Raw genomic sequence first — 17,007 nt, forward strand, 5'->3', positions numbered from 1 at the left:
ATATGTAGCATTGATTAATTTTACATATTAAAACTTGTAATAACTAGTATTTTGTGCCTCACACACATCAGTTTCTTTGTCAAACATACCTCTGTGAACCAGCAGGATATCATTTTCATTCACTGGCCTGTGCACCATGTCTGAATCTGGTTGTCCTGAATGCAAATGTTCATAGAACCATTCACAGCGATCTTTAAATGGCTACCCCAACAAATAACGGTAAAATATGTTAGCATTATTTCAGTTATCTATCTAAATCCCCTTTCTACAAATAATCATCCTTAGACCTTTATTTATAATAAACAGTTCTAGATAATGTTCTGACATTTCAAAAATTATTCACAAAAAGGCAGGTCTTAGCTGAAATGCTTTGATTACATAGAGTGTACTTTTTTTAATTATATTTTTTAACAGAAAAGACATAATAAGTTAGGTTATATTTAAAAACTTAATATCAGATATGGAACTAATATGTAATTTAATCTCAATATCTTTCAATCCCAACAACACTTGTAAGGATGAATTTACAGGGGCACCTAGGTGGCTCAGTCAGTTGAACGTCCAGGACCCTTGGTTTCGTCATTATCTCACAGTTCATGGGTTTGAGCCCCACATCGGGCTCGGCACACAGCCTGCTTGAGATTCTCTCTTTCCCTCTGTCTCTCCGGAGCTCTCTCTCTGCCCCTCCCCTGCTCGTTCTCTCTCTCACACAAAAATAAATAAACTTTAAAAAAAAGAATGTATTTCCAAATCCAGAAAGATTACACTTCATGTTACATTTAATTTTCCATGAAAATAATCTTTAGGCCTAACTTTATTCTTATTTCTATCCTTTGAATATGTAGTGTAAACCTTGATAAATGGGGTATTTTTTCTTACTTTAATGTAAGTGCCTGACTTAAGCTTTGATTGCCAAGGCAACCACTTCAAAGATGGCTATTTCAAATAAACAGAATGCCAGCCACACATCTAGATAAAGAGTCAGGCCACCTTCCCACATGGAGGCTCCTCCATTTTAGAGATCTTGGTTCATTTCTGTAACTGACCATTTGGACCACTTGTTGTTTTTTTCTCTTCCCGTGCTTTAAATTCCCACTCTTACGCTGTAAATTCACCAATAGTAAGCCTGTGAAATCCTAGGCTCCTACCTCAACCCCAGGAAAAGCAGAACAACAGGTCCATGCATGTTATCATGCTCACACATGTGCACACACTCTCCCACTCCCCCACCTCCACTCCCATGTATACTGTGTAATATCCAGGTCCTATAAGTAACAAACCTTTATTTTTTTTTTTTTCAGTTTCCTGATAGTTATTGCTGAACGGCATCTTGCAATCATAATAAGAACCACAAGGGCTTCTCTAGCCACAAAACCGGTTAATAACAAGACCAACACACAACTGGCATAGTCGGCAAGACTACATGATTGCCCTTGCAACTAACCAAGGGGAATGCCTTTACCTGCAACTTGCCTACTAACTGCCAAACTCACCATCTAAGAAAGGGACACCTTTAGCTAGGGGTCATACTACTGTGTGCTTTCACACATTGCCTCTGTTGTGTGTTGCCTGCAGTATCCAACCTAAAGGTCACGGCTGCCATAATAATCCAAAAATTTCCCCAGAGCAGCATAATCAAGGCCATGTGGTCTAATGCGACAATCAGACTACTAATTATAAAGATCTTATTTGACTACTAATGTGCGTAAAGATCCTCAATGGCCAAGGAAAGCTAAGGAGGGTAGGTAAGACTGCCCAAGGAAGGTTCTGAGCCAAAGATAGGAAGAAATTATTCCCCTTAGGTGAGGAGGACTGAAGGTTTCCACTTGCAACCACTGAGTCAACTGGGTTGTGCCCAAATTATATGTCCTAACCCAGAAGAGTGAAATAGGCTTACAACTAGAAGCCAATGGCACCACAAAGGGAAAATACAACAGAGGCCTACAGTCTCTGTGTTACCACTTCACTCACTGAAATTGCTATTGTCCCCTGACCCAATGGGATACCATGGGTCCAATTCCTGGTGTGGTATTGCTAAAAATTAATGACAAATAAATATCCTGAACATCTGGCACCAGCACGTCCTAAGAACCCTGAGGAGGTACACCGGCTCTGTGATAACTGCAAAACCCACGAATGCTTCCTGGGTATTATTCAATGCCATGCAAGCCAACATGCCAAGACTCTGGTTTATGCTCCAGAGGCCTAGGGACTTTTCCCAAACACCCTGTGCATATCACGCTACTGAAGACAGACTCCAATCCTGGAGATGTCTACTGGGACACCCTGGAAAAGAAAGCAACCACCTATGAAGAGGGCTGACAGTGATGTCATCCAAAATTTTCTGGTAACAACATGGAAGATTAAGGTCACAGGAGAAAAAACACGTAGAAACCAAGATCAAAAACTATACCTTAATGAAACTCAAACTTTGCTTAAAGATTTTATGCAGCAGGAAGGAGAGAAGAGAGCTAATTGGCTATTGTGGATTTTCTTGTTTGTTTGGAACAGGCTCTAAATGCCTCACAGTGGCCAAAATGCACTAACAGGCCAGTATCTAAAGACCCTAAAATCCATAACTTTCTCAGAGATCCATCTGGGCTATACTGTCCTTCCTTCTGAGATACCATAGATCCTGAGCCCCCTCGGCTTTCCACTGAACAGCTTTCCACTAGAAGCATGCCTCACGAGGTGTCTCTTCCAACAAGGGAAGAGCTGACAGGATTATCGAGCCCTCTCCTAGAGGAGGAAGAGGGAACTGGGAAGGCAAAGGCCCCTAGAGCCACTGATACTCATAGCCAAGCCCTCCCTCTCCTCACCTGGATATACATTGCCTGGCACTGCACCTGTCCTTCCATCATCATGATTACTGCTAAGGTTCACAGAGGAAGCCCATCTCCTGCTGCACAAAATTCCCATGGTCCAATGGGTTCATCATTCCCATGACCACAATGACCCAAATGACCCCTTCTGCATTTCCAACCTGAAGAGGCCCCATTTGATGTGGAGTCCAGAGAATTATTTTTACAAGGCATTCCCCCTAATTACAGGGTAGCACTACTACATTTTATTGTGACTGCCAAAACCATCCAAAAGGCACTAGAACTCTTAGGAGAAAGCTTGCCTTCTACTCTGTCCCTTGAAGATTTAAGATCCAGCCATGTCTTTGAAATGTAAACACCCAGGGGGTACCTAAAGCCCTGCCCACAATAGCCTGAAACCACAGGAAAAAAAGGGGGAAAACAGGCCTTTTAAAATACAAAATGCTATAAAAGCTCTTTTGCCCAAACTCTAGTCCACAGCCTCTTTAAGATTATTTGTTAAGGATAAGTACAAATCTTAAAAGTCGTCTCTACAAATATTAGTACAAAGCTTTCGCTACTAGAGCAGGCAACCTTTTCTTACTCTGTCTGGCAATTTGGATTCAGCCCTTATTTATAAACTAGTGAGTATTATATTGCTGTACCTGATTCATGGCTAGAATGCTGAAATGGAAGCTACAGGTCTCTATGTCTGTCTGCATGTTCATGTATGTCTATGGGTACGTTATGTATATGTGATTTTTTTCTCTCTACCTCCAGAGACAGGATCACCAAATTAATTTGTAAAAGAACTATTTCACTGGCTTAAAAATAAGCACTTAGGAAATAAGTATTCCTAAAACTCAGAAATATTGAAACTAACTCAAATATTTTCAAGTTCACATGATCTGGAATAATCTCTGGTAAGTAAAAGCTACTTTAAATTTGGTTTAATTAAAAAAAAGTATGTCTTCAGAAACATAGATATTCAGTATATTGCAAATTATATCTAATTCATTTATATTATAAAATTATACTGTTCATGTATATTATATATAGTAAATATAATGCAGATCATATTAATATAATTAATTACGTTAAGTATAATTCAGATAAAAAACTTACTCTACCTGGGTTTACTAGTCAAATAAATTCATGTTATATCTTATAAAATTTGTCAGCAAGAAAAATAGCTTGGGATGGTGGTTTACCTTTGTTTACTGTCTAAAGAAGTTTTTCATGGGTAGTCTAAACATAATTGCTGTGATCGAGTGATTTAGATAAATGTTAAATGAGATAAGAGTTTCTAAGCGAACTTTTCAGCAATATTTATGTGATGACATGTCTACTTAAAAGTAGTTTCTAAAATTTTTGTTAACTTCCACCCTCAGAATTTTGCTAAATTAAATGAAAGTAATTCACTGATTATCTAAATCATTTCCAAATAAGATAAAATACTGAAATATTAATTGCAAAACAAGCCTAAGTTGACCTACTTTTGACCTCTTATTACAGAGGAACTAAAGATATTTGGGTCTGTTAGTAAATGTGTCTTGTACCACCACACTGCAAAGCTGTACTACGAGGAAATGTATGTTTATAGAAATTATGAAATATAGTCACAAATTTGCCAGTCTAAAGAATGCTGATATAATAATTCACAAGTTTTACTTCTTACTTTTTGTGAGAAATTAAGGTTTCTAAGGGCTAAGAATTCTAAATAATATATATAATTACAGCTACTAGAAATAATAAGGAAAACATCTCTGCGTGCAAGAAAAGTAGGATGTATCTTCAGCTAAGAGAAGGTATGAGGTATGAAGATGTATTTTTGCTAAGGAAAAAGAAAGCAATTTGCCTTAAAATTGTTTTTTTCAGAAAGGGAAAGAGGAAAATAAAGCACAAAATGGTATAGAAAGTTGAGAAGAAAGAGAAAAGAATTTTACCTTGTGCGGTCAAGTTGGCTAAAACTGAATTGTTGTTATAAATGGTGGTTTTTAAAATAGTAAGCTTTAAAATCAATACTGTGCTTATATAATTTTCTTTTATCTGCTATAAGGACAAAGTTTTCTTGGGAGTATTGGTCAGCTCTTGATAATAGACTATGAAAGGTTTTGCCTTATCTTTCAAGTAATGTAGCTAGAAAGCAAAGATTTTGTGTTTTATCAAAATAATTAACCTGTTTCATGTGTCTTAATCAGATCTTTGATTACTTAAGCAAACAGTCTTTTCAATATTAAAGGAGCTGAATTTTGCTCACAACTATGTAACCTTCTATATTTGCCTTTAAAATCTTTTGTCACTGCAGTACCTGGGTAGCTCAGTCAGTTAAGCTTCCTACTTCAGCTCAGGTCATGATCTCATGGTTCATGGGTTTAAGCCCCACATCAGGCTCTGTGCGGACAGCTCAGAGCTTGATGCTTGCTTCAGATTCTGTGTCTCCCTCTCTCTGCCCCTCCCTTGCTCGTGCTCTGTCTCACTTTCAAAAATAAATGAAAACATTTAAAAACTAATTTAAAAAATACAATCTTTTGTCACTTAAGTAGATAATTAAGTATTGTTTCATAATCATCTGTGATCCTATTTACTCAAGTGTCTAAAACCTTTTGATATTTTTGACAACGTTCCCCAAATCAAATTCTACATCAAGTCCTTTTAACGTGGAAATAACTCTGGGATTTCCTAGGGAACCCCTGGAACATCTCAAAAGATCTCTTTACTTTTCTTATAAAAAGAGAGATGATGAATTAACTAGATTTATTTGATATGTTAAATTATAAGAGAAGCATTATCAAATAAGAAATAACACTAAACCCTCCTTATGGATATCCTTGTATGGATATATGCTATTAATGTAAGTGTTCCAGAAATTCTATGAAATTCCTAAAAATCTGATATGAAATGTTATCAGTCATCATTTCCAGTTATCATCTTAAAACGTGTGGCACAGAAATAGCCAAATTTCCTTGTCAGCGGTGTTATAATTAACTCTCATCAGAGCTTTAAATTTAAGCATTCTTAAGTCTTTTATCATTTACAGAAGTTACTGTTTCACTCTGATGCTTTTGCACAAATGCTTCATCTTCAAGGAGATTCCTGGAAAGGAATCTGACAAGCCCAGGTTTCTGATAACTTTCAGATCGTACCACTAAAACTAGGTAAGAACGGACAGAACTCTAAGGAAAAACTAAATTCATAAAACTGCTAAAAAAAAGATCACGACCAAGAATCACTAGGACTGAATGAACTGAAGAGAATAATTATAATTTTTTATGAGTTTTGTTTGAAATATTGCTGGTTCTTTAATCTTCTGTTTTCCAGATTGAAGGAAACGTTTTCTCTTAAGCTAGCTATGACTTACAGCAATTTGGTAAAATATATACCTTTGTGAACAAAGGTGAAACAATCACTTTTTCCCTCCATCTGATCCCTCCAGAATTCGGAAACTCTCAGTGAGTATACTTTCACAGCAGTACAATTATTTGCATATGTTCACTTAAGAATCTGTTCTCCTTGTACCAGGACACAACTGGAAACAATGGTTACATTACCAAGGCTTTGAATGGGATGTCATAGTTGAGAGAGACATACATAGATTCAGATATGACCAGATAGTTTTAAAAAATTAAGGTTGACTTTATGGAACCAGGAAGGCCCCTAGGGAAAGTCTGGTGCCTTACATACAGGGTTCCCAGCAGCCTTACCAGGTAAGTGAAGAAAGTCACTTCCTGGCAGGCCCAGGAGCCTCAGAATATTTGAGAGCCTCAAAAAATGAGGAATTCACCCCAATCTATCTGTATTACAGATGAAGTCTGACATCCAAGTCCTTGGCTTGGCTTCGTAGCCTTGAGAAGCATCTACAAGTTCAATGTATGACTCCTCATGAAAAATTCAGCAAAGCTGAATTAAAAGAGTCTATATGGTCAATCATGGTCAATAGCTATTCATGCTGCACTTATGTAAATAACCAGGCCAAGTTTAAAGAGACTGGACTTATATTACAAACACTTGAGCCTTATTTTCCTGATCTCTGATAGAAATGGGGGTGACTGCAGAAAGACCTAATTATGTTTCAGTAATACGCCTTTCCAGATACCAGATTTAAGTGCTTTTAATTGTCCTTGAGGTTTTGTTTTTTACCTGTAAATTGAAATGGATCATAAATTCTTCTAGTTTCTTCCAGTATTTGGCTACAACTCTCCAAACTAACATGTCCAGTTTTTCTCCCACCCTTGTGACTTGGAATCATTGAGAACTAAAATTGCCTTTCCCCAAAACAACGAGAGCTAGAATGGAATAACTGGATATACACTTGAGAGAAATCATCACAATCTCATATACAATCTTCGTGTCTGTTGCTGTGTGGGCAATAAAGAGTTTGCCTGAACACCTGATGTCATCATCACAAAAATTCAAACTACAAAGCTGTTTTGACCCTAACATCTAGGAATCCTGCCCTCCAGATTCAGATTCAGTTTATAATCTGCTTCAACCATTAGCCTTTATTTTTCCTTTACTCCATAGAAATGCCTCTTATTAAATACCTGATTTCTTGCAAATATAGGCCCAACTTTGGGAATCCACTTGCAAGACCACCTCCTGAAATGAGATACAACTATTTAACTGATCTATTTTCATAGCTGGACCTTTCAAATTTGGGACAATGGCTACAGACTGGATATCAGACTACTGCCTGTATAATTATTAAGTTTTGCTATTACAATGTGCTATTTAGATGTGTACTGGGTTTTACACATGCCCTACAAAAGACTTATATCTGCTACCCAGGCAGTTAAGGTCCTCACCATTGACTCTGATGCCTCAGAGTGGACTACAAATACTGACACTTGTTTGGGGTGTTTGCCTTTTCATAATGCAAGGGCCTGACTTAAACTTTGATTGCTGTGACAGCCACTTCAAAGATGGACTATCTGAAGGGGGAGAATGGGGGTAGGGGGGTGGGGGTATGGGACACAGCCACAAAACTAGATACAGAGCCAGGCCATCTCCTCACACTGAGATTCCTTTGTTTTAGAAATCTTGGTTAATTTTAATAACTAACCATTTGGGCCACTTGTTTTTTTTTTTCTCTTCCTGTGCTTTAAATTCCTTCTCTAATGTTTTAAATTCACCAGTAAAAAATGAGCCTTCAAAACCCTAGACCCCCACATCAACCCCAATAAAAGCAGAACCCCAGGCTCAGGCGTGCTTATGCTCTTTCTCTCTCTACAAGTGACCTCACCGCGTGGCCTCAGGTATGCTGAGTAATTTTCAAGTCCTGTAAGTAATAAACCTTCATTTTCAAAGTCTCCTGATGGCTACTGTTGAAGGGTTCAGAACCACAAAGGCTGGTCCAGCCACAACACTGGTTATTGATAAGCTGAGAGTTAACACACAACCGAATATATAAGGCAACTAAAAAGGAACTGTTACCCTTTTTTCTTCCCTTCCTCCACCCGAAAAACTGAAAAATAAGATCTCTTGAACAGTAAAGAAATCTCTTTTATTCATTTGCCAGATAAGCATAATTTTTATGATTAATCAGGCAGTATTGCATACCTACTAAGTGCCAACACTGCAGGGAACATATGAGCTTTAAAATCTCAATTTCATTGTTAAAAATGATTTAATACAGTTAAAAAGAGGTAAGACTAGCATAAAACAAACAATACACATATAATATCAAGTTCTAAACCATTAAGTGAAGACTACAGTGCACTAAGAATTTACAGACTTAAAAGATGAGGAGAGTACAAAGCTTTCATGAGGTCACGGTTTGTACTGGAATATAAAGCTGGGTAAGATTTACTGAAGCACGGAGAAAAGAGAGCACACCAGGCTAAGGGAGTCAAGGAGAAAGGCACAGAAGGAGAAACTGTGTCTTTCTGGAAGATGAAGTGAAGGTAGCTGGCATAACCAGAGTTCTATTCCTGCACATTATGAAGGAAATAAGTTTGTGCAAGTACATCGATGACATAATTATGGATCCTGAGAATCAAGTGAAGGATACAGGGGCTACTGTGAGTATTTGGTCAGAGGAATAACATGGTAAATGTGGTTATTAAAATGTGAGTTGCACCAGAATAAAAGGAGACCGTCTAGGCAACAGTTAAAATATTAAGTACTGGGTGATAATGTGTATGTCATGGGATCAAAGAGGAACAAAAAGGAAATGAGACATGACTTCTTTGAATAAAGATGAAAAGTAAGAGAAAATCTCTAGAGATAGAACTTAATGATAGAAACAGCTTAGAGGGGGAAAACCCTCCTCTCACAATCTACCTCTAAACTCCTAGGAAGCAGAGGTGAAGAGATAATGAATGAGGTTTTATATATTCTGAATTTCAGGTTATTTGGGATGTAACTACTAAGAGCTTGGAAATAAATACTGGAAAGTACCACAGCTAAAGCACTAGAAAGAAAGTCATGAACAAAGCTGAAGATGGACACAAGGTAAGGTCTATTGTTCAAGAGATTAAAGATATAGGGAACAAACACCTATAATGGAGTTTATGATTACAGGTCAGGACTGAGAATCTGCTTGGCCAAATGATACACAAAGCTAGAAAAGTCAAAGGAGGACCAGAGTGGTGTAATACCACAAAGCCAAGAGTTTCAAGAAATAAATATAATCAATACACAAGACCACAAAGAGGTTATCTTACAGGAAATTTACAGGACACCAGTAAATTTCTTCATTTGAGCTAAACTAAGAATTAGTTTATCCTCAAAAGGCTTAAATATCACTTTTTATTAATTCTTAGTAAAAATACTGTTGTGTTGGGGCGCCTGGGTGGCTCAGTCGGTTAAGCGTCCGACTTCAGCTCAGGTCACGATCTCACGGTCCGTGAGTTCGAGCCCCGCGTCGGGCTCTGGGCTGATGGCTCAGAGCCTGGAGCCTGCTTCCGATTCTGTGTCTCCCTCTCTCTCTCTGCCCCTCCCCTGTTCATGCTCTGTCTCTCTCTGTCTCAAAAATAAATAAACATTAAAAAAAAAAAAACTGTTGTGAAGACAACCAGTGAAAGATTAACTTCTGCCTTTTATTTATTTTATTTTTAAAAAATGTTTATTTTATTTTGAGAGAGAGCAAGAGAGCATGTGAGCACACAGGGGAGGGGCAGAGAGAGAAGAGAGAGAATCCTAAGCAGGCTCCATGGTATCAGTGCATAGCATGACGGGGGGGGGGGGGGGGGGGGGGGGGTTGGTTAGAGATCAAACTCACGAATGCCGAAATCAAGAGTTGGATACTTAACTGACTGAGCCACCCAGGTGCCCCAAATTCTGCTTTTTAATGTCTGCTCTTTCAGTAAGAAAGAGCAGATTCTTTTTAAAAGTTAAATGTATAAAGGTGTCTGGCTGGTTCAGTCAGATCATGTGACTCTTGATCTGAGGGTCATGAGTTCAAGCCCCATGTTGGGTGTAGAGATTACTTAAATAAATAAACTTAAAAAAAAAATAAGTTGTTGAGTTAAGATGACAGAATAGTTGGGGCGCCTGGGTGGCTCGGTCAGTTGAGCATACGACTTTAGCTCAGGTCATGATCTCACGGTCTGTGAATTCGAGCCCCGCGTCAGGCTCTGTGCTGACAGTTCAGAGCCTGGAGCCTGTTTCAGATTCTGTGTCTCCCTCTCTCTCTGCCCCTCCCCTGTTCACGTTCTGTCTCTGTCTCAAAAATAAATAAATGTTAAAAAAATAAAAAATAAAAAAAAAGATGACAGAATAATAGGAGGACCTTATGCTTGCCTCGTTCCTCGAACACAGCTAGATAAATATCAAATCATTCTGAATATGAAGGAAACAGATCTGAGGACTGAGAGAACAAACTGCACAACTAGAGGGAAAAAAGAGGTCACATCATGGAAGGTAGGAGGTGTGGAGACGTGATTTGGGGGAGAAAACAATCCCTAATGCTGCAGAGAGGAAGGAGCCCTGATCAGGGAGAGAGGAGAGAAATAGAGAGAGAGAGAGAGAGAGAGAGAGAGAGAGAGAGAGAGAGAGAGCACACTCTCTCTTGTGCAGGGCACTGCAAAGAAAAGATACTTGTCCCAAACCACTGACAGGGAAAACAAAAGGAACTGATAGTCGCAAGTTTTTACAAGCAGCAGAGTTCAAAGTCTGAAGTTTTAGAAGTCCCCACTATCACTGGATGGAGCCTGGAGGGTACAGAGGTGCTTCTGTGGAATGTAGGGCAGAGGCCCTCACTGTGGGAGCAGAGTGTGGCCTGAGGATCCCCTGGGTGGCACTGGGAGAGCCAGTTCCCCTTGCTGGAGTGCATTTTGAAGAGGAAGCACTGCCTCTCCAGGGACAAATGAGCCAGTGGGCAACACTGAGCTACCCCATTCGTTGGCACAGGAGCAGAGACGCCTGCTGTGGGCCACTAACCTGGACGCTGGCTTTTTGTTGCACGTGACCATAAACTCCAAGTCCCTGTGCAACTGCTCTTCTGGGACAAAACAGCACCAGACACAGTGTAGCAAGACCCTGCCCCAGAGGATCAGAGAAGGTCCTTGCTGGGTCCCTAAAATTTGGAGTTTTGAAATCCAGTTGGCACACCTGAGATAGAACACAGGAGCACAGGGCTGCCGGGTGAGCAGACGGTTTGGACACAGACAGAGTGAAGGCAGGGATCTGAGGGAACCTGTGACAAACGAGGAGAGACTGTTCACTCTTCTGTGAGGGTTTCCTGAACAGCGGCAGGTGCAAACTCTCCCACCGGGGGAGGAGAGAGCCAGGTGACCCTATGTTTACCCCCGCCCATCAAATTCCAGTGAACAGCACAGAGCCCACAGTGTAGGCTTCAGCTGCTTGCACCAAGCTCTGTGCCCCCTGCGCTCCGCAGGTGTCTTTTCTTAATGTTTCATTTATCTATTTTGAGAGAGAAAGAGCGTGAGACAGAGCTCACACAATGGGGAGGGACACAGAGAGAATCTCAAACAGGCTCCCTGCTGCCAGCACAGCGTCAGATGCGGGGCTCAATCCCACAAACTGTGAGACCATGACCTAAGCCAAAATCAACTGACTGAGCAACTCAGGCGCCCTGCAGGTGCTTTTTTACTAAAGCAAGTGTGCCTGAGCGTCAGATCAGCAGTGGGACCCTCCCCCAGAAGACCAACACAAACCTCCCACACCCACCAAGTCTAATGACCATAGAGTCCTGCAAAGCTTCAGCTCTAGGGGAAACAGGATCTAGCCCCTTTTATAATACAGATCAAAACATATCTAGATAAAACTCACCGTATAGTGGACAAGGTCCAAATACTCCCCCACTGCAGGCAAGGAGAAATTCTGCAGAAGACTGACCTCAGGGAAAGAGGAGCCAAAACACAACAGCAGAGTGCACACAGCATATACCAGAAGTACTTCCTGAAGCATCAGACCCTGGACAGCATGTGATCTCTTTTTAATATAGCCATTACTCTCAGGAGCAGGAAACATAACAGGTTTTCCTAATATACAGAATACCTAGACAAAAAGCCAAGAGGAAGGAATTCATCCCAAAAGAACAAAAAAAGGTCATGGCCAGGGAGCTAATCAAAAATGATATAAGTAATATGCCAGAACCAGATTTTAAAACAACAATCATAAGGATACTAGCTGGGCTTAAGAAAAGCAAAGAAGAAACCAAAGAGATCCTTACCACAGAGTTAAAAAAAACTAAAAACTAGTTAGACTGAAATTTAAAAGTGCTGTAACTGAGATGCAAAACTAACAGACTATAATGACCACAAGAATGGAAGAAGTATAGGAACACATGATATAGAAGATAAAATTGTAGAAAATACTGAAGCTGAAAAGAAGAGGGAGAGAAAAATATTGGATCACGAATATAAACTTAGGGTACACAGCAACTCCATAAAGCATAATAACATTCACATCATAGGACTCTCAGAAGAAGAGAGGGGAAAAGGAGCAGAGTTTCATTTAGGCAATTATAGCTGAAAGCTTCCCTCAACTGGGGAAGGAAATAGATACCCAAATCCAGGAGGCACAGAGAACACCCATTAAAATCAACAAAAGCAGGCCAACACCAAGATATATCCTAGTAAAATTTGCAAAACACAGAGATAAGGAAAGAATTCTGAAAGCAGCAAGGGAAAGGAAATCCCTAACGGACAAGGAAAGACAAAGTTAGCAGCAAATCTCTCCACATAAACTTGACAGGTTAGAAGGGAGTGGCATGATATATTCAATGTGCTGATTGGGAAACATGCAGCCAAGAATACTTTATCCATCAAGGCTGTCATTTAGAAGGAGACTTAAAGAACTTTCCAGCCAAGCAAACTAAAGGAGTTCATGACAACTAAACAAGCCCTACAAGAATTATTAAAGGGGACCCTTTGACTAGGAAAGACCAAAAGCAACAAAGACTAGAAAGTAACAGAGAAAAATCTCCAGAACCACTGACTTTATAGGTAATACAATGGCACTAAATTTGTATCTATCAATAATAACGCTGAATATAAAGAGAATAAATGCTCCAATCAAAAGACACAGGGTATCAGAATGGATTAAAAAATAAAACAAATCAAAAAAAAAAAAAAAAAAAAACAAGACCTATCCACATGTTGCCTACAAAAGACTCATTTTAGATCTAAAGACACCTGCAGATTTAAAGTGAGGGAATGGAGAACCATTTACCATGCTAATAGACGTCAAAAAGAAAGCCACAGTGGCCATACTTATATCAGACCAACTACATTTTAAACTAAGGACTGTAACAGGAGATGAAGAAGGACACTGTGTCATGATTAAGGGGTCTAACCAATAAGAACATCTACCAATTCTAAGTATTTATGCCTCCAACTTGAGAGAACCCAAATACACAAATCAATAACAAACATAAAGAAACTCATGATAACAATACAATAATAGAAGGGGACTTTAATACCCCACTTACAACAATGAACAGATCATACAAACAGAAAATCAACAAGGAAACAATGGCTTTGAATGACACACTGGACTATATGGATTTAACATATATATTCAGAACATTTCATCCTAAAGCAACAAAATACACATTCTTCTTGAGTGTACATGGAAAATTCTCCAGAACAGACCACATACTGAGTAACAAATCAAGCTTCAACAAGTACAAAAAGATCGAGATCATACCATGCATATTTTCAGACCACAACACTAGGAAACTTGAAGTCAATCACAAGAAAAAACTTGGAAAGACCATAATACATAAATACATGGACGTTAAGTTAAAGAACATCCTACTAAAGAATGAAAGGGTTAACCAGGAAATTAAAGATAAAGATTTAAAAGTATGTAGAAGCAAATGAAAATGAAAACACAACACTCCAAAACCTTTGGAATGCAGCAAAAGTGGTATAAGAGGGAAGTATATAGCAATACAGGTCTACCTCAAGAAGTAAGTAAAAGTCGGGGCGCCTGGGTGGCGTAGTCGGTTAAGCGTCCGACTTCAGCCAGGTCACGATCTCGCGGTCCGTGAGTTCGAGCCCCGCATCAGGCTCTGGGCTGATGGCTCGGAGCCTGGAGCCTGTTTCCGATTCTGTGTCTCCCTCTCTCTCTGCCCCTCCCCCGTTCATGCTCTGTCTCTCTCTGTCCCAAAAATAAATAAATAAATAAAAAGTTTAAAAAAAAAAAAAAAAAAAAAAAAAAGAAGTAAGTAAAAGTCTCAAATACACAACCTAACCTTAGAAAAGGAACAGCAAATAAAGACTAAAGCCAGCAGAAGGAAAATAATAAAGATTAGAGCAGAAATAACTGATATAAAAATAACAACAACAACAAAACACAGAACAGATGGATTAAACTATGAGCTGGTTCTTTGAAAGAATTAATAAAATTAATAATGCCCTAGACAGACTTATAAAAAAGAAAAGAGAAAGGACTCAGATAAATCACAAATGAAAGAGGAGAGATCAAAATCAACACCACGGAAATACAAACAATTGTAAGAGAATATTATGAAAAATTATATGCCAATCAATTGGGCAATCTGGAAGAAATAGATAATTTCCTAGAAACATATGAGCTACCAAAACTGAAACAGGAAGAAATAGAAAATTTGAACAGACCCATAATCAGCAAAGAAATTGAATCAGTAATCAAAAATCTCCCAACAAACAAAAGTGCAGGGCCAGATGGCTTCCCAGGGGAATTCTACCAAAAATTTAAGGAGTTAATACATATTCTTCCCAAACTGTTCCAAAAAAATAGAAATGGAAAGAAAACCTTCATTCCAAACTCATTCTACAAGCCCAGGATTACCTTGATTCCAAAACCAAAGACCCCACTAAAAAGGAGAATTACAGGCCAATATCCCTGATGAACATGGATGCAAAAATTCTCAACATACTAGCAAATTGAATTCAACAGTACATTAAAAGAATTATTCACCATGGTCAAGTGGGATTTATTTATGGACCCACAACTATATGGTTAACTCATCACTGACAAAGCAGGAAAGAATATCCGATGGAAAAACAACCATCTCTTGAACAAGTGGTGTTGCGAAAACTGGACAGCAACAAGCAGAAGAAGGAACCTGGACCACTTTCTTACACTATATACAAAAATAAATTCAAAATGGAAGAAAGACCTAAATGTAAGACAGGAAACAATCAAAATCCTAGAAGAGAACACAGGCAGCGACCTCTTTGACCTCAGCTGAAGCAACTTCGTACCAGACACATCACTGGAGGCAAGGGAAACAAAAGTAAAAATGAACTATTTGGACTTCATGAAGATAAAAAGCCTCTGCACAGCAAAGAAAACAATCAGCAAAAGTGAAAGGCAACTGACGGAATGGGAGAATATATTTGCAAATGACATATCTGATAAGGGGTTGGTATCCAAAATCTATAAAGAGCTTATCAAACTCAACACCCAAAAACCAAATAATCCAGTTAAGAAACGGGCAGAAGAGGGGTGCGTGTGTGGCTCAGTCAGTTGTGTCCGCCTCTTAAACTCACGGTCGTGAGTTCAAGCCTCACTTTGGGCTCTGTGCCAGGTGTGAAGCCTACAAAAAAAAAAAAAAAAAAAAAAAAAGGAATGGGCAGAAGCCACGAATAGACATTTTTCCAAAGACAACTGATGACTGACAGACACATGATAAGACGCTCAACATCAGTCATCATCAGACAAATACAAATCAAAACTACAATGAGATACCTCCTCACACAAGTCAGAAATGCTAAAATTAACAATACAGTAAGCAACAGGTGATGGTGAGGATGCAGAGAAAGTAGAACCCCCTTACACTGCCGGTGGGAATGCAAACCGGTGCAGCCACTTTGGAAAACAGTATGGAGGTTCCTCAAAATGCTAAAATTAGAGCTACACTATGAATTAGCAATTGCACTAGTAGGTATTTACCCAAAGGATACAAAAATACTGATTTGAAGGGACACATGCACCCTGATATTTACAGCAGCACTATCAACAATAGCCAAATAACGGAAAGAGGCCAAATGTCCATCGACAGATGAATGGATAAAGAAGATGTGGTATATATACACAATGGAATATTACTTGATGATCAAAAAAATGAAATCTTACCATTTGCAACGACGTGGATGGAGTTAGAGGGTATTATGTTAAGTGAAACAAGTCCATCAGAGAAAGACAAATACCACATGATTTCACTCATCTGTGCATTTAAGAAACAAAACAGATAAACATAGGGGAAAGGGGAAAAAAAAGAGGGAAGCTAACCATAAGAGACTCTTAATTATAGAGAACAAACTGAGATTGACAGAGGGTAGATGAGCAGGGATTGAGCTAGATGGGTGATGGGCAATAAGAAATGCACTTGAGATGAGCACTGGGTGTTATATGTAAGGATGAATCACTAAATTCTACTCCTGAAACCAATATTACACTATATGTTAACTAACTGGAATTTAAATAAAAACTTGAAACAAAAAATGAAATAACAGAAAAAGATATATGTATTAAAAATAATAAAGTTAAATGTATAATCTTGTTCATACTCCTAATAGTCTTTCCATTCTGAATAAAGCATTGCTGTTGTTATAAAACTTCTGGGCATATAAATTTTAATAAACTAGAATATAAAGTGCTTTCAGTTTTAATGCTGATTATTTCTAAAACTCTGGTAAGAAAAAAAAACATTACACAGAAGTAATGTATTTATGTAGGGGCTTTGAAGTTTGATACACATGGTTTGGAATACCGGCTCTGTCACTACTAAGTTTATGACCTTAGGGAA

At 38.7% G+C, this 17,007-nt stretch overlaps 1 protein-coding gene across 11 annotated transcripts in view; it reads right to left on the reverse strand.

Moving 5' to 3' along the window:
* Positions 1-17,007, reverse strand: part of HACE1 (HECT domain and ankyrin repeat containing E3 ubiquitin protein ligase 1) — a 121,054-nt gene that overhangs the window by 35,763 nt on the left and 68,284 nt on the right. For all 11 annotated transcript variants that reach the window (XM_042986891.1, XM_042986890.1, XM_042986885.1 and 8 more), the window contains one exon: positions 90-201. In XM_042986891.1, coding sequence (XP_042842825.1) covers positions 90-201 — 112 coding nt within the window. The remainder of the gene's footprint in view (positions 1-89; positions 202-17,007) is intronic.

Source organism: Panthera tigris, chromosome B2 (assembly GCF_018350195.1).
Source record: "Panthera tigris isolate Pti1 chromosome B2, P.tigris_Pti1_mat1.1, whole genome shotgun sequence".
Lineage (NCBI taxonomy): Eukaryota > Metazoa > Chordata > Mammalia > Carnivora > Felidae > Panthera > Panthera tigris.